The 19,749-nt window shown below is 46.4% G+C and overlaps 1 protein-coding gene across 1 annotated transcript; it reads left to right on the top strand.

Annotated features, from left to right (window-relative positions):
* Positions 1 to 800: 800 nt before the first annotated feature.
* On the top strand, positions 801 to 4,596 carry LOC120046053. Its single transcript, XM_038990971.1, has 2 exons — positions 801 to 2,577; positions 2,698 to 4,596. The coding sequence occupies exons 1-2, from the start codon at positions 2,522 to 2,524 to the stop codon at positions 4,448 to 4,450; spliced, it is 1,809 nt and encodes a 602-aa protein (XP_038846899.1). The 5' UTR covers positions 801 to 2,521; the 3' UTR covers positions 4,451 to 4,596.
* The last annotated feature ends 15,153 nt before the right edge of the window (positions 4,597 to 19,749 follow it).

Genomic DNA, 19,749 nt, shown 5'->3' on the forward strand with positions numbered 1-19,749 from the left:
GGTGTATTTGGGGGTTAAGGAGGGTGTATTTGGGGGTAAAGGAGGGGGTAAAGGAGGGTGTATTTGGGGGTCTTGTAGGGGGTTAAGGGGAGGTGTATTTGGGGGTTAAGGGGAGGTGTATTTGGGGGTTAAGGGGGGTGTATTTGGGGGTCTTGTAGGGGGTTAAGGAGGGTGTATTTGGGGGTTAAGGGGGGTGTATTTGGGGGTCTTGTAGGGGGTTAAGGGGGGTGTATTTGGGGGTTAAGGGGGGTGTATTTGGGGGTCTTGTAGGGGGTTAGGGGGGTGTATTTGGGGGTCTTGTAGGGGGTTAGGGGGGTGTATTTGGGGGTCTTGTAGGGGGTTAAGGGGGGTGTATTTGGGGGTCTTGTAGGGGGTTAAGGGGGGTGTATTTGGGGGTCTTGTAGGGGGTTAAGGGGGGTGTATTTGGGGGTCTTGTAGGGGGTTAAGGGAGGTGTATTTGGGGGTTAAGGGGGGTGTATTTGGGGGTTAAGGGGGGTGTATTTGGGGGTCTTGTAGGGGGTTAAGGGGAGGTGTATTTGGGGGTTAAGGGGGGTCTTGTAGGGGGTTAAGGGGGGTATATTTGGGGGTCTTGTAGGGGGTTAAGGGGGGTGTATTTGGGGGTCTTGTAGGGGGTTAAGGGGGGTGTATTTGGGGGTTAAGGGGGGTGTATTTGGGGGTCTTGTAGGGGGTTAAGGGGGGTGTATTTGGGGGTTAAGGGGGGGTGTATTTGGGGGTCTTGTAGGGGGTTAAGGGGGGTGTATTTGGGGGTTAAGGGGGGTGTATTTGGGGGTTAAGGGGGGTGTATTTGGGGGTCTTGTAGGGGACTCGACTAGTTCCATATGACCCTGTTTTCCTGAATGAGAAAAGTAAAATGAATATTACAATTTAAAAAAATTATAATCATTAATGAATCTTTACATTTTCACTCTTTTCAAACCTCTGCTCGTGTAATCTGATTTATACACCTCTACTCATGTAATCTGATTTATACACCTGTACTCATGTAATCTGATTTAGAGACCTGTGCTCATGTAATCTGATTTAGAGACCTGTGCTCATGTAATCTGATTTATACACCTGTACTCATGTAATCTGATTTATACACCTGTAGTCATGTAATCTGATTTAGAGACCTGTACTCATGTAATCTGATTTAGAGACCTGTACTCATGTAATCTGATTTAGAGACCTGTGCTCATGTAATCTGACTGCAAATGGAAATGGGAAAGTGATTCCTGATGATGAGAAAAAAATAAATTTTGACTGACTGCTTAACAAGCTATTATAATGTCTCTGCAGTAATACCCTGGCTGAGTCACAAATGGCACCCTATTCCCTATGTAGTGCACTACTATTGACCCACCTCCTTAGGGTGCAATTTGGGACATACTGAGAATAGCATCCTAGGTAGCTACTACCCTACCACCGTTGTTTAACATACTAAGTTCTACCATTGTAGTTGCTAACAAAGGGCTGCACACAATATGTATGTCCCAAATCGCACCCTATAGCCTATCTAGTGCACTTCCCTATTGGCGTCGCTCGGCCATCCGGATCTCGTAAGCTTACGTTCTGCTATATACGGACTTCTGAAGGATTGAAGTGAAGTGAAACGAGAGCAGCAATCAGGATGGAGGATCAGGTTACTGCCCTATAGGGTCCTGGTCTGAAGTAGTGCCCTATATGGTCCTGGTCTGAAGTAGTGCCCTATAAAGGGATTAGTGTGCCATGTGGGATATAGACAACCAGTTCACTAACTTAACCCTCTGCTGTAAAATACCAACAAAAAAAATGTTTTATTTTTTATTAGACATATAGTATGTTTGCTTTTTAATTTGAGACTGTTTACCTCCTGACATATAGCTCTACTCATGTAGGTCTGCTCTCACCTAGTGCCCAGAAATATATCTCCTAATATGCCCTACAGTCCACTGTAGAGTACATGACCTGTTCTTATCGCTTGTCTGAGATGGTATCGCCTGTTGTCCCCCTCTACCTTTTTCTGAGATGGTTTCGCCTGGTGTCCCCCTCTACCTTTATCTGAGATGGTATCGCCTGTTGTCCCCCCTCTACCTTTATCTGAGATGGTAGCGCCTGTTGTCCCCCTCTACCTTTATCTGAGATGTTATCGCCTGTTGTCCCCCTCTACCTTTATCTGAGATGGTTTCGCCTGTTGTCCCCCTCTACCTTTATCTGAGATGGTATCGCCTGTTGTCCCCCCTCTACCTTTATCTGAGATGGTATCGCCTGTTGTCCCCCTCTACCTTTATCTGAGATGGTATCGCCTGTTGTCCCCCTCTACCTTTATCTGAGATGGTATCGCCTGTTGTCCCCCTCTACCTTTATCTGAGATGGTATCGCCTGTTGTCCCCCTCTACCTTTATCTGAGATGGTATCGCCTGTTGTCCCCTTACTTCAGCAGGGGAGAAATGTATTCAATCGGTCAGTATCAATTCTCTTCCCACCCCTTCCCCTTGGCTAACACCTTGCAGATCTACCAACATTGAATGTATAGGGCCAAATGGAAATGCTAGCAAGTGAATTGGAACTGGCCCTTAACTTACTGACCCTGTTCAGGAGGATCCTTAACTTACTGTCCCTGTTCAGGAGGATCCTTAATTTACTGTCCCTGTTCAGGAGGATCCTCAACTTACTGTCCCTGTTCAGGAGGATCCTTAACTTACTGTCCCTGTTCAGGAGGATCCTTAACTTACTGTCCCTGTTCAGGAGGATCCTTAACTTACTGTCCCTGTTCAGGAGGATCCTTAACTTACTGTCCCTGTTCAGGAGGATCCTTAACTTACTGTCCCTGTTCAGGAAGATCCTTAACTTACTGTCCCTGTTCAGGAGGATCCTTAACTTACTGTCCCTGTTCAGGAGGATCCTTAACTTACTGTCCCTGTTCAGGAGGATCCTTAACTTACTGACCCTGTTCAGGAGGATCCTTAACTTACTGACCCTGTTCAGGAGGATCCTTAACTTACTGTCCCTGTTCAGGAGGATCCTTAACTTACTGTCCCTGTTCAGGAGGATCCTTAACTTACTGTCCCTGTTCAGGAGGATCCTTAATTTACTGTCCCTGTTCAGGAGGATCCTTAACTTACTGTCCCTGTTCAGGAGGATCCTTAATTTACTGTCCCTGTTCAGGAGGATCCTTAACTTACTGTCCCTGTTCAGGAGGATCCTTAATTTACTGTCCCTGTTCAGGAGGATCCTTAACTTACTGTCCCTGTTCAGGAGGATCCTTAATTTACTGTCCCTGTTCAGGAGGATCCTTAATTTACTGTCCCTGTTCAGGAGGATCCTTAACTTACTGTCCCTGTTCAGGAGGATCCTTAACTTACTGTCCCTGTTCAGGAGGATCCTCAATTTACTGTCCCTGTTCAGGAGGATCCTCAATTTACTGTCCCTGTTCAGGAGGATCCTCAACTTACTGTCCCTGTTCAGGAGGATCCTTAACTTACTGTCCCTGTTCAGGAGGATCCTTAACTTACTGTCCCTGTTCAGGAGGATCCTCAATTTACTGTCCCTATTCAGGAGGATCCTTAACTTACTGTCCCTGTTCAGGAGGATCCTCAATTTACTGTCCCTGTTCAGGAGGATCCTTAACTTACTATCCCTGTTCAGGAGGATCCTTAACTTACTGTCCCTGTTCAGGAGGATCCTCAATTTACTGTCCCTATTCAGGAGGATCCGTAATTTACTGTCCCTATTCAGGAGGATCCGTAATTTACTGTCCCTATTCAGGAGGATCCGTAATTTACTGTCCCTGTTCAGGAGGATCCTCAACTTACTGTCCCTGTTCAGGAGGATCCTCAACTTACTGTCCCTGTTCAGGAGGATCCTTAACTTACCGTCCCTGTTCAGGAGGATCCTCAACTTACCGTCCCTGTTCAGGAGGATCCTTAACTTACTGTCCCTGTTCAGGAGGATCCTCAACTTACTGTCCCTGTTCAGGAGGATCCTTAATTTACTGTCCCTGTCCAGGAGGATCCTTAACTTACTGTCCCTGTTCAGGAGGATCCTCAACCTAGTATCCCTGTTCAGGAGGATCCTTAACCTACTGTCCCTGTTCAGGAGGATCCTCAATTTACTGTCCCTGTTCAGGAGGATCCTTAATTTACTGTCCCTGTCCAGGAGGATCCTTAATTTACTGTCCCTGTTCAGGAGGATCCTCAATTTACTGTCCCTGTTCAAGAGGATCCTTAACTTACTGTCCCTGTTCAGGAGGATCCTTAACTTACTGTCCCTGTTCAGGAGGATCCTCAACTTACTGTCCCTATTCAGGAGGATCCTTAACTTACTGTCCCTGTTCAGGAGTATCCTTAATTTACTGTCCCTGTTCAGGAGTATTCATCTTTTTTTCCCCTTATGTATAATTGTTATTGTTTTTTCTTTTTGTATTCTGTTGCGTAGAGAGAATGAAAGTTACTCCACAGATTCACATTAAACCTCCATTAACAAATATATTGAAGTATATCTCCCCAGAAGGAGTTTTTTAATCTCAGGTTAAACTGATTTAAAGCATCTCTAAGACAATATGTATGTAGGATTCATGTTACAACAAAAACAGTAAAAATTGATTGAAAATCTAAAGTTTTGTCTTTTTCTTGTTCATTGTCAACTTTATAAAATGTTTTCTCTCAAAATTAGAGTAATTCAACAGTACTACGGCCAGGAGTCAATCCCATCGCACTGTCAGCTATTCGCCTTTTAAAGGCCATGTTTCAGCGGCGGGCAGAGACCGCATTCACGGTTAACATTGCATATGTCAGCCGTGGTATATCAGACTATATACTACTGTATGACAAAACATGTATTTTGACTGCTTTAATTACGTTGCTAACGAGTTTATAATAGCAATAAGGCACCTCAGGGGATTGTGGTATATGGCCAATATACCACGGCTAAGGGCTGTGTCCAGGCACTCGGCGTTGCGCATAAGAACAAGATGTGATATATTGGCCATATACCACAACCCCCCCGTGCCTTATCGCTTAATTGTAAATACTAGATGAGCTTCTATATGTTGCCAGCTGAGGGAGTCTGGGGATGGAAGTTGGTCAATGGACTGACACAAAGCTCCGAGGACAGGATCACTTTTTGTAGTAGATTAGATCAGAAAATAGAAAAGTACATTTTCTAATGTTTTGATTATTTTGGATTATATTTGTGAAACATTGAGATTGATGATGAAGTTCTGGAAAGTCGGCTACATATAAGGAAGTCTAGCTAGCATGGATCCCAACTTGTTCTGAAATAATGAAGTGAAACTGAACTATACCGAGAAAAATAATATAAACGCAAGTTTTACTGAGTTACAATTCATATAAGTAAATCAGTCGATTTAAATTCGTTAGGCCCTAATCTATGGATTTCACATGACTAGGCAGGGGCGCAGCCATGGGTGGGCATAGGCCCACCCACTGTGGAGCCAGGACCAGACAATCAATTAGTTTTCCCCCCACAAAATAGCTTTATTACAGACACAAATACTCCTCAGTTTCAACAGCTGTCCAGGTGGCTGGTCTCAGACGATCCTGCAGGTGAAGAAGCCGCATGTGGAGGTCCTGGACTGGTGTGGTTATACATGGTTGTGAGGCCGGTTGGACTTACTGCCAATTTCTCTAAAATGATGTTGGAGGCGCCTTATGGTAGAGAAATGAACATTGCATTCTCTGGCAACAGCTCTGGTGGACATTCCTGCATGCCAATTGCACGCTTCCTCAAAACTTGAGACATCTATAGCGTTGTGTGACAGAACTGCACATTTTAGAGTGGACTTTAATTGTAACCAGTACAAGGTGCACCTGTGTAATGATCATGCTGTTTAATCATCTTCTTGATATGCCACAGCTGTCAGGTGGATGGATTGTCTTGGCAAATGAGGCATGCTCACTAACAGGGAAGTAAACAAATATGTGGACAACATTTGAGAGAAAGAAGCTTTTTGTGCGTATGGAACATTTCTGGGATCTTTTATTTCAGCTCATAAAACATGGGACCAACACTTTACATGTTGCCATTATGTTCTTGTTCGGTATAATTAGGTTAGGACCCAGGCTAGAGGAAGCTTGTTTTGGCCCGGGTTACTGTAGCTAGGAGGGATCTGATGGTCTGATCTGGGAAACTGGATCACGTTGTGTGGAACAGAACGTTGGTTGAATTAAATCCCAAAACATATTTTCACCATGGGAGACCAGCTTTCTCCCTCCTAGTGTTTTTAATCCTTCTGTTTGGCCAACCTCTACCCCTTTACTGTTTACAAAGGGTACGTCAATCAGATTATTGTTTACAAAGGGTACGTCAATCAGATTATTGTTTACAAAGGGTACGTCAATCAGATTATTGTTTACAAAGGGTATGTCAATCAGATTATTGTTTACAAAGGGTATGTCAATCAGATTATTGTTTACAAAGGGTATGTCAATCAGATTATTGTTTACAAAGGGTACGTCAATCAGATTATTGTTTACAAAGGGTACGTCAATCAGATTATTGTTTACAAAGGGTACGTCAATCAGATTATTGTTTACAAAGGGTATGTCAATCAGATTATTGTTTACAAAGGGTATGTCAATCAGATTAACAGAATCGGCATTCATGCAGGATTACATGTAATTTTACACGGCTGCAAAAAATAGGAAAGTCCATGCTATGTTGACGCAGGTGCTTCATACTTTAACAGTCTGTCATGAGAGACCAAGAGAGCTTCATTCTTTAACAGTCTATCATGAAAGACCAAGAGAGCTTCATTCTTTAACAGTCTGTCATGAGAGACCAAGAGAGCTTCATTCTTTAACAGTCTGTCATGAGAGACCAAGAGAGCTTCATTCTTTAACAGTCTGTCATGAGAGACCAAGAGAGCTTCATTCTTTAACAGTCTGTCATGAGAGACCAAGAGAGCTTCGTACTTTAACAGTCTATCATGAGAGACCAAGAGAGCTTCATTCTTTAACAGTCTGTCATGAGAGACCAAGAGAGCTTCATTCTTTAACCGTCTGTCATGAGAGACCAAGAGAGCTTCATACTTTAACAGTCTGTCATGAGAGACCAAGAGAGCTTCATTCTTTAACCGTCTGTCATGAGAGACCAAGAGAGCTTCATACTTTAACAGTCTGTCATGAGAGACCAAGAGAGCTTCATTCTTTAACAGTCTGTCATGAGAGACCAAGAGAGCTTCATTCTTTAACAGTCTGTCATGAGAGACCAAGAGAGCTTCATACTTTAACAGTCTGTCATGAGAGACCAAGAGAGCTTCATACTTTAACAGTCTGTCATGAGAGACCAAGAGAGCTTCATTCTTTAACAGTCTGTCATGAGAGACCAAGAGAGCTCCATACTTTAACAGTCTGTCATGAGAGACCAAGAGAGCTTCATTCTATAACAGTCTGTCATGAGAGACCAAGAGAGCTTCATACTTTAACAGTCTGTCATGAGAGACCAAGAGAGCTTCATTCTTTAACAGTCTGTCATGAGAGACCAAGAGAGCTTCGTACTTTAACAGTCTATCATGAGAGACCAAGAGAGCTTCATTCTTTAACAGTCTGTCATGAGAGACCAAGAGAGCTTCATTCTTTAACCGTCTGTCATGAGAGACCAAGAGAGCTTCATACTTTAACAGTCTGTCATGAGAGACCAAGAGAGCTTCATTCTTTAACCGTCTGTCATGAGAGACCAAGAGAGCTTCATACTTTAACAGTCTGTCATGAGAGACCAAGAGAACTTCATTCTTTAACAGTCTGTCATGAGAGACCAAGAGAGCTTCATACTTTAACAGTCTGTCATGAGAGACCAAGAGAGCTTCATTCTTTAACAGTCTGTCATGAGAGACCAAGAGAGCTTCATACTTTAACAGTCTGTCATGAGAGACCAAGAGAGCTTCATTCTTTAACAGTCTGTCATGAAAGACCAAGAGAGCTTCATACTTTAACAGTCTGTCATGAGAGACCAAGAGAGCTTCATACTTTAACAGTCTGTCATGAGAGACCAAGAGAGCTTCATTCTTTAACAGTCTATCATGAGAGACCAAGACCAAAAGATGGGGAGTCCAAATTAATCTAGTAGGTGCCAGAACGGTATACTACGAAGCAAGCTAGATCTAGTCGGGCTTTGCTAAAGTTAGCCAGCTTCAGTTAGCTTCACATTCCATCCGTACTACGATGGTGGATATTGCTCTTCCGCCTGCCGCTAACTCTAGCAGGCTTGTAACTGCAAGTGCATATCGAACACGGCTAGTCGAATGCCAAACTTTATTGAGACAATGCTGAAACATCAATACATGGGCGAGTCAATCCTACAATTTCATTTTTTTGCCCGAAATCAACATGAAAGAAAAGTATGCTGTATGTTGATGACTCAAATATTTATTCTAGCTAATATTGAGAAGGTTTTTCAGGATTTACTGTTGGCCTTTGATGTTATTCAAAGGCAGCTTTTCCAATTGAACTTACCCACAGCACCCATTCTCATCGATGGGGCTGCAGTGGAGCATGTTGAGAGCTTCAAGTTCCTTGGGTGTTCACATCACCAACAAACTAACATGGTCCAAGCACACCAAGACAGTCGTGAAGAGGGCACGAAAAAACCTATTCCCTCTCAGGAGACTGAAAAGATTTGGCATGGGTCCTCAGATCCTCAAATGGTTCTACAGCTGCACCATCGAGAGCATCCTGACTGGTTGCTTCACTGCCTGGTATGGCAACTGCTCGTCCTCCGACCGCAAGGCACTACAGAGGGTAGTGCGAATGGCCCCAGTACATCACTGGGAACTCTATACCAGGCGGTGTCAGAGAAAGTACCTAAAAATTGTCAAAGACTCCAGCCATCCTAGTCATAGACTGTTCTCTCTGCTACCGCATGGCAAGCGGTACCGGTGTGCCAAGTCTAGGTCCAAAAAGCTTCTAAACAGCTTCTATCACCAAGCCATAGGACTCCTGAACATCTAGTCAAATGGCTACCCAGACTATTTGCATTGCCCGCCCTCCCCCCTCTTACGCTGCTGCTACTCTCTGTTATTATCTATGCATAGTCACTTTAATAACTCTACCAACATGTACATATGACCTCAATTACCTCAACTAACCAGTGCACCCGCACATTGACTTTGACACTTTCGTATGACCGGTTATCCTGATTTGAACTCAGAGTTGACCAAAGTTACCTTGCTAACCATACGTAGGCAATATAATTTAGCCTGCGTTCCAAATGGTGCCCTATTCCCTATATAGTGCCCTACTTATGAGCCCTGGTCAATAGTGCACTTTATAGGGAATAGGGTGCTGTTTGGAATGCACACTTAACTTCTTATGGCTGCAGGGGCAGTATTGAGTAGCTTGGATGAAAGGTGCACAGAGGTGCCCAGAGTAAACGGCCTGCTCCTCAGTCATAGTTGCTAATATATGCATATTATTATTAGTATTGGATAGAAAACACTCTGAAGTTTCTAAAACTGTTTGAATTATGTCTGTGAGTATAACAGAACTCATATGGCAGGCAAAAACCTGAGAAAAAATCCAAACAGGAAGTGGAAATTCTGAGGCTGGTCGATTTTCAACCAAGATCCCATTGAAATCACAGCGAGATATGGATGAGTTTGCACTTCCTACGGCTTCCACTATATGTAAACAGTCTGTAGAACCTTGTCTGATGCCTCTACTGTGAAGGGGGGCCGAATGAGAGGAGAATTAGTCAGGTCTGCCATGACCTGACCATTCTTTGACCATGCGCGTTCACACGAGAGGGAGCTCTGTTCCATCGCTCATCTGAAGTCAATGTAATTCTCCGGTTGGAACTTTATTCAAGATTTATGTAAAAAACATTCTAAAGATTGATTCAATACATCGTTTGACATGTTTCTACGGACTGTTACAGAACTTTTGGACATTTCGTCAGGTTTTAGTGAACGCGCTTCCCTGACGTTGGATTTGTATACCAAACACACTACAAAAATAGCTATTTGGACATAAATGATGGACATTACTGAAAAAAACTAACATTTCTTGTGGGAGTCATGGGAGTGCATTCCGACGAAGATCAGTAAAGGTAAGTGAAGATTTATAATGCTTTTTATGAGTTTTGTTGACTGCACAATTTGGGCGGGTAACTGTATGGCTTGCTTTTGTGGCTGAACGCTGTTTTCAGATTATTGAATATTGTGTTTTGCCGTAAAGCTTTTTGAAATCTGACACATCGGTTGCATTAAGAACAAGTTGTATCTTTAATTATATGTAAAACATGTATCTTTCATCAAAGTTTATGATGAGTATTTCTGTTATTTGACGTGGCGCTCTGCAATTTCTCCGGATATTTTGGAGGCATTTCTGAACATGGCCCAATGTAACCGGAGGTTTTTGGATATAAATATGAACTTAATCGAACAAGACATATATGTATTGTGTAACATGAAGTCCTATGAGTGTCATCTGATGAAGATCATCAAAGGTTAGTGATTAATTGTATCTCTATTTGTGCTTTTTGTGACTCCTCTCTTTGGCTGGAAAAATGGCTGAATGTTTCTGTGAGTTGGTGGTGACCTAACATAATCGTTTGTGGTGCTTTCGCTGAAAAGCCTATTTGAAATCGGACACTTTGGTGGGATTAACAACAAGATTTCCTTTAAAATGGTAAGAGATACCATTATGAGATTTCTGTTGTTTGAATTTGGCACCCTGCACTTTCACTGGCTGTTGTCATATTGATCCAGTTAATGGGATTGCAGCCATAAGAAGTTAAAGAAGACAGGAGGGCCAGGGAATGCTCATGTCACGCGGAGCAGAACAGGTGATCCAAGAGCAGACGAGGACAAGGACACTGGGATGAGGTAACCAAGGTATTTATTTTAACAGGGGGGGGGGGGGGGGGGGTTGGGACTGAGTATTTGTAGAGGTATTGATTATGGAACAGGTTGCAGCTGGTAGGGATCTGCTCTGACTCCAGCACACCTGTCTCCGCCCACACAATCACATACACACACAAAGAGAGAGAGAGAGAGCACTGGGGGAGTGGTGGCAGGTCAAGGAGACACCGGATGAGCACTAGAGGGCGTGGCAGGAGCAGATGTGACAGCTCAGATGGAAACGAAAACACATACAAGCAGTGTTGAGGGAAGTTCCTCTGAACATACTAGTTGACCAAAGCTACCAATTACTTTACACTGGGGGAAGTCAAGCTATAGTAAAGCCGTCCTTAAGAATATAGTTTATCTAACTGAAGTTACTTTGAAAAAAAAGCAGTTCACCTCATCAAACTACTTCGTTATGAATCTGAAATGTCATAGACTCTCTTCACTTTGGAGTCAGATGTGGCAATGTAGCCTGTTAGACAAAAAAATGGGAATTAGCTACTGAAAACTCTACAAAGATTCGAGTTTAGTTCAACTACCACCAAGCTACTGAGGTTAATAAATTACTAGTTGGACTACAGTGTAGTTCACTACTCCATAACACTGCATACAAATGAACAAATAGTCGAGAGGGAGAGAAACAGAACACATCATCTGGTAAAGGAAAGCCTTTAGGTGGTGGAATGTCTCACTATGGCACAGATTGTTTCCCTTCACGCCAGAGAACCAGTTTTCCCAGCCCTGCACAGCCTTTAGGTGGTGGAATGTCTCACTATGGCACAGATTGTTTCCCTTCACGCCAGAGAACCAGTTTTCCCAGACCTGCACAGCCTTTAGGTGGTGGAATGTCTCACTATGGCACAGATTGTTTCCCATCACGCCAGAGAACCAGTTTTCCCAGCCCTGCACAGCCTTTAGGTGGTGGAATGTCTCACTATGACACAGATTGTTTCCCTTCACGCCAGAGAACCAGTTTTCCCAGCCCTGCATAGCCTTTAGGTGGTGGAATGTCTCACTATGGCACAGATTGTTTCCCTTCATGCCAGAGAACCAGTTTTCCCAGCCCTGCACAGCCTTTAGGTGGTGGAATGTCTCACTATGACACAGATTGTTTCCCTTCTTGCCAGAGAACCAGTTTTCCCAGCCCTGCACAGCCTTTAGGTGGTGGAATGTCTCACTATGGCACAGATTGTTTCCCTTCACGCCAGAGAACCAGTTTTCCCAGCCCTGCACAGCCTTTAGGTGGTGGAATGTCTCACTATGACACAGATTGTTTCCCTTCACGCCAGAGAACCAGTTTTCCCAGCCCTGCACAGCCTTTAGGTGGTGGAATGTCTCACTATGGCACAGATTGTTTCCCTTCATGCCAGAGAACCAGTTTTCCCAGCCCTGCACAGCCTTTAGGTGGTGGAATGTCTCACTATGACACAGATTGTTTCCCTTCACGCCAGAGAACCAGTTTTCCCAACCCTGCACAGCCTTTAGGTGGTGGAATGTCTCACTATGGCACAGATTGTTTCCCTTCATGCCAGAGAACCAGTTTTCCCAGCCCTGCACAGCCTTTAGGTGGTGGAATGTCTCACTATGACACAGATTGTTTCCCTTCTTGCCAGAGAACCAGTTTTCCCAGCCCTGCACAGCCTTTAGGTGGTGGAATGTCTCACTATGGCACAGATTGTTTCCCTTCATGCCAGAGAACCAGTTTTCCCAGCCCTGCACAGCCTTTAGGTGGTGGAATGTCTCACTATGGCACAGATTGTTTCCCTTCACGCCAGAGAACCAGTTTTCCCAGCCCTGCACAGCCTTTGGGTGGTGGAATGTCTCACTATGGCACAGATTGTTTCCCTTCACGCCAGAGAACCAGTTTTCCATGCCCTGCACAGCCTTTAGGTGGTGGAATGTCTCACTATGGCACAGATTGTTTCCCTTCATGCCAGAGAACCAGTTTTCCCAGCCCTGCACAGCCTTTAGGTGGTGGAATGTCTCACTATGACACAGATTGTTTCCCTTCTTGCCAGAGAACCAGTTTTCCCAGCCCTGCACAGCCTTTAGGTGGTGGAATGTTTCACTATGACACAGATTGTTTCCCTTCACGCCAGAGAACCAGTTTTCCCAGCCCTGCACAGCCTTTAGGTGGTGGAATGTCTCACTATGGCACAGATTGTTTCCCTTCACGCCAGAGAACCAGTTTTCCCAGCCCTGCACAGCCTTTAGGTGGTGGAATGTCTCACTATGACACAGATTGTTTCCCTTCACGCCAGAGAACCAGTTTTCCCAGCCCTGCATAGCCTTTAGGTGGTGGAATGTCTCACTATGGCACAGATTGTTTCCCTTCATGCCAGAGAACCAGTTTTCCCAGCCCTGCACAGCCTTTAGGTGGTGGAATGTTTCACTATGGCACAGATTGTTTCCCTTCACGCCAGAGAACCAGTTTTCCCAGCCCTGCACAGCCTTTAGGTGGTGGAATGTCTCACTATGACACAGATTGTTTCCCTTCACGCCAGAGAACCAGTTTTCCCAGCCCTATACAGCCTTTAGGTGGTGGAATGTCTCACTATGGCACAGATTGTTTCCCTTCACGCCAGAGAACCAGTTTTCCCAGCCCTGCACAGCCTTTAGGTGGTGGAATGTTTCACTATGGCACAGATTGTTTCCCTTCACGCCAGAGAACCAGTTTTCCCAGCCCTGCACAGCCTTTAGGTGGTGGAATGTCTCACTATGACACAGATGGTTTCCCTTCACGCCAGAGAACCAGTTTTCCCAGCCCTGCACAGCCTTTAGGTGGTGGAATGTCTCACTATGACACAGATTGTTTCCCTTCACGCCAGAGAACCAGTTTTCCCAGCCCTGCACAGCCTTTAGGTGGTGGAATGTCTCACTATGGCACAGATTGTTTCCCTTCACGCCAGAGAACCAGTTTTCCCAGCCCTGCACAGCCTTTAGGTGGTGGAATGTCTCACTATGGCACAGATGGTTTCCCTTCACGCCAGAGAACCAGTTTTCCCAGCCCTGCACAGCCTTTAGGTGGTGGAATGTCTCACTATGACACAGATTGTTTCCCTTCACGCCAGAGAACCAGTTTTCCCAGCCCTGCACAGCCTTTAGGTGGTGGAATGTCTCACTATGACACAGATTGTTTCCCTTCACGCCAGAGAACCAGTTTTCCCAGCCCTGCACAGCCTTTGGGTGGTGGAATGTCTCACTATGGCACAGATTGTTTCCCTTCTTGCCAGAGAACCAGTTTTCCCAGCCCTGCACAGCCATTAGGTGGTGGAATATCTCACTATGGCACAGATTGTTTCCCTTCATGCCAGAGAACCAGTTTTCCCAGCCCTGCACAGCCTTTAGGTGGTGGAATGTCTCACTATGGCACAGATTGTTTCCCTTCACGCCAGAGAACCAGTTTTCCCAGCCCTGCACAGCCTTTGGATGGTGGAATGTCTCACTATGGCACAGATTGTTTCCCTTCACGCCAGAGAACCAGTTTTCCATGCCCTGCACAGCCTTTAGGTGGTGGAATGTCTCACTATGGCACAGATTGTTTCCCTTCATGCCAGAGAACCAGTTTTCCCAGCCCTGCACAGCCTTTAGGTGGTGGAATGTCTCACTATGACACAGATTGTTTCCCTTCTTGCCAGAGAACCAGTTTTCCCAGCCCTGCACAGCCTTTAGGTGGTGGAATGTTTCACTATGACACAGATTGTTTCCCTTCACGCCAGAGAACCAGTTTTCCCAGCCCTGCACAGCCTTTAGGTGGTGGAATGTCTCACTATGGCACAGATTGTTTCCCTTCACGCCAGAGAACCAGTTTTCCCAGCCCTGCACAGCCTTTAGGTGGTGGAATGTTTCACTATGGCACAGATTGTTTCCCTTCACGCCAGAGAACCAGTTTTCCCAGCCCTGCACAGCCTTTAGGTGGTGGAATGTCTCACTATGACACAGATTGTTTCCCTTCACGCCAGAGAACCAGTTTTCCCAGCCCTGCACAGCCTTTAGGTGGTGGAATGTCTCACTATGGCACAGATTGTTTCCCTTCACGCCAGAGAACCAGTTTTCCCAGCCCTGCACAGCCTTTAGGTGGTGGAATGTCTCACTATGACACAGATTGTTTCCCTTCACGCCAGAGAACCAGTTTTCCCAGCCCTGCACAGCCTTTGGGTGGTGGAATGTCTCACTATGGCACAGATTGTTTCCCTTCTTGCCAGAGAACCAGTTTTCCCAGCCCTGCACAGCCTTTAGGTGGTGGAATATCTCACTATGACACAGATTGTTTCCCTTCATGCCAGAGAACCAGTTTTCCCAGCCCTGCACAGCCTTTAGGTGGTGGAATGTCTCACTATGACACAGATTGTTTCCCTTCACGCCAGAGAACCAGTTTTCCCAGCCCTGCACAGCCTTTAGGTGGTGGAATGTCTCACTATGACACAGATTGTTTCCCTTCACGCCAGAGAACCAGTTTTCCCAGCCCTGCACAGCCTTTAGGTGGTGGAATGTCTCACTATGGCACAGATTGTTTCCCTTCACGCCAGAGAACCAGTTTTCCCAGCCCTGCACAGCCTTTAGGTGGTGGAATGTCTCACTATGACACAGATTGTTTCCCTTCACGCCAGAGAACCAGTTTTCCCAGCCCTGCACAGCCTTTAGGTGGTGGAATGTCTCACTATGGCACAGATTGTTTCCCTTCACGCCAGAGAACCAGTTTTCCCAGCCCTGCACAGCCTTTAGGTGGTGGAATGTCTCACTATGGCACAGATTGTTTCCCTTCACGCCAGAGAACCAGTTTTCCCAGCCCTGCACAGCCTTTAGGTGGTGGAATGTCTCACTATGGCACAGATTGTTTCCCTTCACGCCAGAGAACCAGTTTTCCCAGCCCTGCACAGCCTTTAGGTGGTGGAATGTCTCACTATGGCACAGATTGTTTCCCTTCACGCCAGAGAACCAGTTTTCCCAGCCCTGCACAGCCTTTAGGTGGTGGAATGTCTCACTATGACACAGATTGTTTCCCTTCACGCCAGAGAACCAGTTTTCCCAGCCCTGCATAGCCTTTAGGTGGTGGAATGTCTCACTATGGCACAGATTGTTTCCCTTCATGCCAGAGAACCAGTTTTCCCAGCCCTGCACAGCCTTTAGGTGGTGGAATGTTTCACTATGGCACAGATTGTTTCCCTTCACGCCAGAGAACCAGTTTTCCCAGCCCTGCACAGCCTTTAGGTGGTGGAATGTCTCACTATGACACAGATTGTTTCCCTTCACGCCAGAGAACCAGTTTTCCCAGCCCTATACAGCCTTTAGGTGGTGGAATGTCTCACTATGGCACAGATTGTTTCCCTTCACGCCAGAGAACCAGTTTTCCCAGCCCTGCACAGCCTTTAGGTGGTGGAATGTTTCACTATGGCACAGATTGTTTCCCTTCACGCCAGAGAACCAGTTTTCCCAGCCCTGCACAGCCTTTAGGTGGTGGAATGTCTCACTATGACACAGATGGTTTCCCTTCACGCCAGAGAACCAGTTTTCCCAGCCCTGCACAGCCTTTAGGTGGTGGAATGTCTCACTATGACACAGATTGTTTCCCTTCACGCCAGAGAACCAGTTTTCCCAGCCCTGCACAGCCTTTAGGTGGTGGAATGTCTCACTATGGCACAGATTGTTTCCCTTCACGCCAGAGAACCAGTTTTCCCAGCCCTGCACAGCCTTTAGGTGGTGGAATGTCTCACTATGGCACAGATGGTTTCCCTTCACGCCAGAGAACCAGTTTTCCCAGCCCTGCACAGCCTTTAGGTGGTGGAATGTCTCACTATGGCACAGATTGTTTCCCTTCACGCCAGAGAACCAGTTTTCCCAGCCCTGCACAGCCTTTGGGTGGTGGAATGTCTCACTATGGCACAGATTGTTTCCCTTCTTGCCAGAGAACCAGTTTTCCCAGCCCGGCACAGCCTTTAGGTGGTGGAATGTCTCACTATGGCACAGATTGTTTCCCTTCATGCCAGAGAACCAGTTTTCCCAGCCCTGCACAGCCTTTAGGTGGTGGAATGTCTCACTATGACACAGATTGTTTCCCTTCACGCCAGAGAACCAGTTTTCCCAGCCCTGCACAGCCTTTAGGTGGTGGAATGTCTCACTATGACACAGATTGTTTCCCTTCACGCCAGAGAACCAGTTTTCCCAGCCCTGCACAGCCTTTAGGTGGTGGAATGTCTCACTATGACACAGATTGTTTCCCTTCACGCCAGAGAACCAGTTTTCCCAGCCCTGCACAGCCTTTAGGTGGTGGAATGTCTCACTATGGCACAGATTGTTTCCCTTCACGCCAGAGAACCAGTTTTCCCAGCCCTGCACAGCCTTTAGGTGGTGGAATGTCTCACTATGGCACAGATTGTTTCCCTTCACGCCAGAGAACCAGTTTTCCCAGCCCTGCACAGCCTTTAGGTGGTGGAATGTCTCACTATGGCACAGATTGTTTCCCTTCACGCCAGAGAACCAGTTTTCCCAGACCTGCACAGCCTTTAGGTGGTGGAATGTCTCACTATGGCACAGATTGTTTCCCATCACGCCAGAGAACCAGTTTTCCCAGCCCTGCACAGCCTTTAGGTGGTGGAATGTCTCACTATGACACAGATTGTTTCCCTTCACGCCAGAGAACCAGTTTTCCCAGCCCTGCATAGCCTTTAGGTGGTGGAATGTCTCACTATGGCACAGATTGTTTCCCTTCATGCCAGAGAACCAGTTTTCCCAGCCCTGCACAGCCTTTAGGTGGTGGAATGTCTCACTATGACACAGATTGTTTCCCTTCTTGCCAGAGAACCAGTTTTCCCAGCCCTGCACAGCCTTTAGGTGGTGGAATGTCTCACTATGGCACAGATTGTTTCCCTTCACGCCAGAGAACCAGTTTTCCCAGCCCTGCACAGCCTTTAGGTGGTGGAATGTCTCACTATGACACAGATTGTTTCCCTTCACGCCAGAGAACCAGTTTTCCCAGCCCTGCACAGCCTTTAGGTGGTGGAATGTCTCACTATGGCACAGATTGTTTCCCTTCATGCCAGAGAACCAGTTTTCCCAGCCCTGCACAGCCTTTAGGTGGTGGAATGTCTCACTATGGCACAGATTGTTTCCCTTCACGCCAGAGAACCAGTTTTCCCAGCCCTGCATAGCCTTTAGGTGGTGGAATGTCTCACTATGGCACAGATTGTTTCCCTTCATGCCAGAGAACCAGTTTTCCCAGCCCTGCACAGCCTTTAGGTGGTGGAATGTCTCACTATGACACAGATTGTTTCCCTTCTTGCCAGAGAACCAGTTTTCCCAGCCCTGCACAGCCTTTAGGTGGTGGAATGTCTCACTATGGCACAGATTGTTTCCCTTCACGCCAGAGAACCAGTTTTCCCAGCCCTGCACAGCCTTTAGGTGGTGGAATGTCTCACTATGACACAGATTGTTTCCCTTCACGCCAGAGAACCAGTTTTCCCAGCCCTGCACAGCCTTTAGGTGGTGGAATGTCTCACTATGGCACAGATTGTTTCCCTTCACGCCAGAGAACCAGTTTTCCCAGCCCTGCACAGCCTTTAGGTGGTGGAATGTCTCACTATGACACAGATTGTTTCCCTTCACGCCAGAGAACCAGTTTTCCCAGCCCTGCACAGCCTTTAGGTGGTGGAATGTTTCACTATGGCACAGATTGTTTCCCTTCACGCCAGAGAACCAGTTTTCCCAGCCCTGCACAGCCTTTAGGTGGTGGAATGTCTCACTATGACACAGATTGTTTCCCTTCACGCCAGAGAACCAGTTTTCCCAGCCCTGCACAGCCTTTAGGTGGTGGAATGTCTCACTATGGCACAGATTGTTTCCCTTCACGCCAGAGAACCAGTTTTCCCAGCCCTGCACAGCCTTTAGGTGGTGGAATGTTTCACTATGGCACAGATTGTTTCCCTTCACGCCAGAGAACCAGTTTTCCCAGCCCTGCACAGCCTTTAGGTGGTGGAATGTCTCACTATGACACAGATTGTTTCCCTTCACGCCAGAGAACCAGTTTTCCCAGCCCTGCACAGCCTTTGGGTGGTGGAATGTCTCACTATGGCACAGATTGTTTCCCTTCTTGCCAGAGAACCAGTTTTCCCAGCCCTGCACAGCCTTTAGGTGGTGGAATATCTCACTATGGCACAGATTGTTTCCCTTCATGCCAGAGAACCAGTTTTCCCAGCCCTGCACAGCCTTTAGGTGGTGGAATGTCTCACTATGACACAGATTGTTTCCCTTCACGCCAGAGAACCAGTTTTCCCAGCCCTGCACAGCCTTTAGGTGGTGGAATGTCTCACTATGACACAGATTGTTTCCCTTCACGCCAGAGAACCAGTTTTCCCAGCCCTGCACAGCCTTTAGGTGGTGGAATGTCTCACTATGACACAGATTGTTTCCCTTCACGCCAGAGAACCAGTTTTCCCAGCCCTGCACAGCCTTTAGGTGGTGGAATGTCTCACTATGACACAGATTGTTTCCCTTCACGCCAGAGAACCAGTTTTCCCAGCCCTGCACAGCCTTTAGGTGGTGGAATGTCTCACTATGGCACAGATTGTTTCCCTTCACGCCAGAGAACCAGTTTTCCCAGCCCTGCACAGCCTTTAGGTGGTGGAATGTCTCACTATGGCACAGATTGTTTCCCTTCACGCCAGAGAACCAGTTTTCCCAGCCCTGCACAGCCTTTAGGTGGTGGAATGTCTCACTATGGCACAGATTGTTTCCCTTCACGCCAGAGAACCAGTTTTCCCAGCCCTGCACAGCCTTTAGGTGGTGGAATGTCTCACTATGGCACAGATTGTTTCCCTTCACGCCAGAGAACCAGTTTTCCCAGCCCTGCACAGCCTTTAGGTGGTGGAATGTCTCACTATGACACAGATTGTTTCCCTTCACGCCAGAGA

This window comes from Salvelinus namaycush, chromosome 4, assembly GCF_016432855.1.
Source record: "Salvelinus namaycush isolate Seneca chromosome 4, SaNama_1.0, whole genome shotgun sequence".
Lineage (NCBI taxonomy): Eukaryota > Metazoa > Chordata > Actinopteri > Salmoniformes > Salmonidae > Salvelinus > Salvelinus namaycush.

Coding starts and splice junctions, on each gene's coding strand:
- LOC120046053 (XM_038990971.1), top strand. CDS start 2,522: ATGGAAATGCTAGCAAGTGAATTGGAACTGGCCCTTAACTTACTGACC. Junction 2,578..2,697: donor AACTTACTGACCCTGTTCAG/GAGGATCCTTAA, acceptor GTCCCTGTTCAG/GAGGATCCTTAACTTACTGT.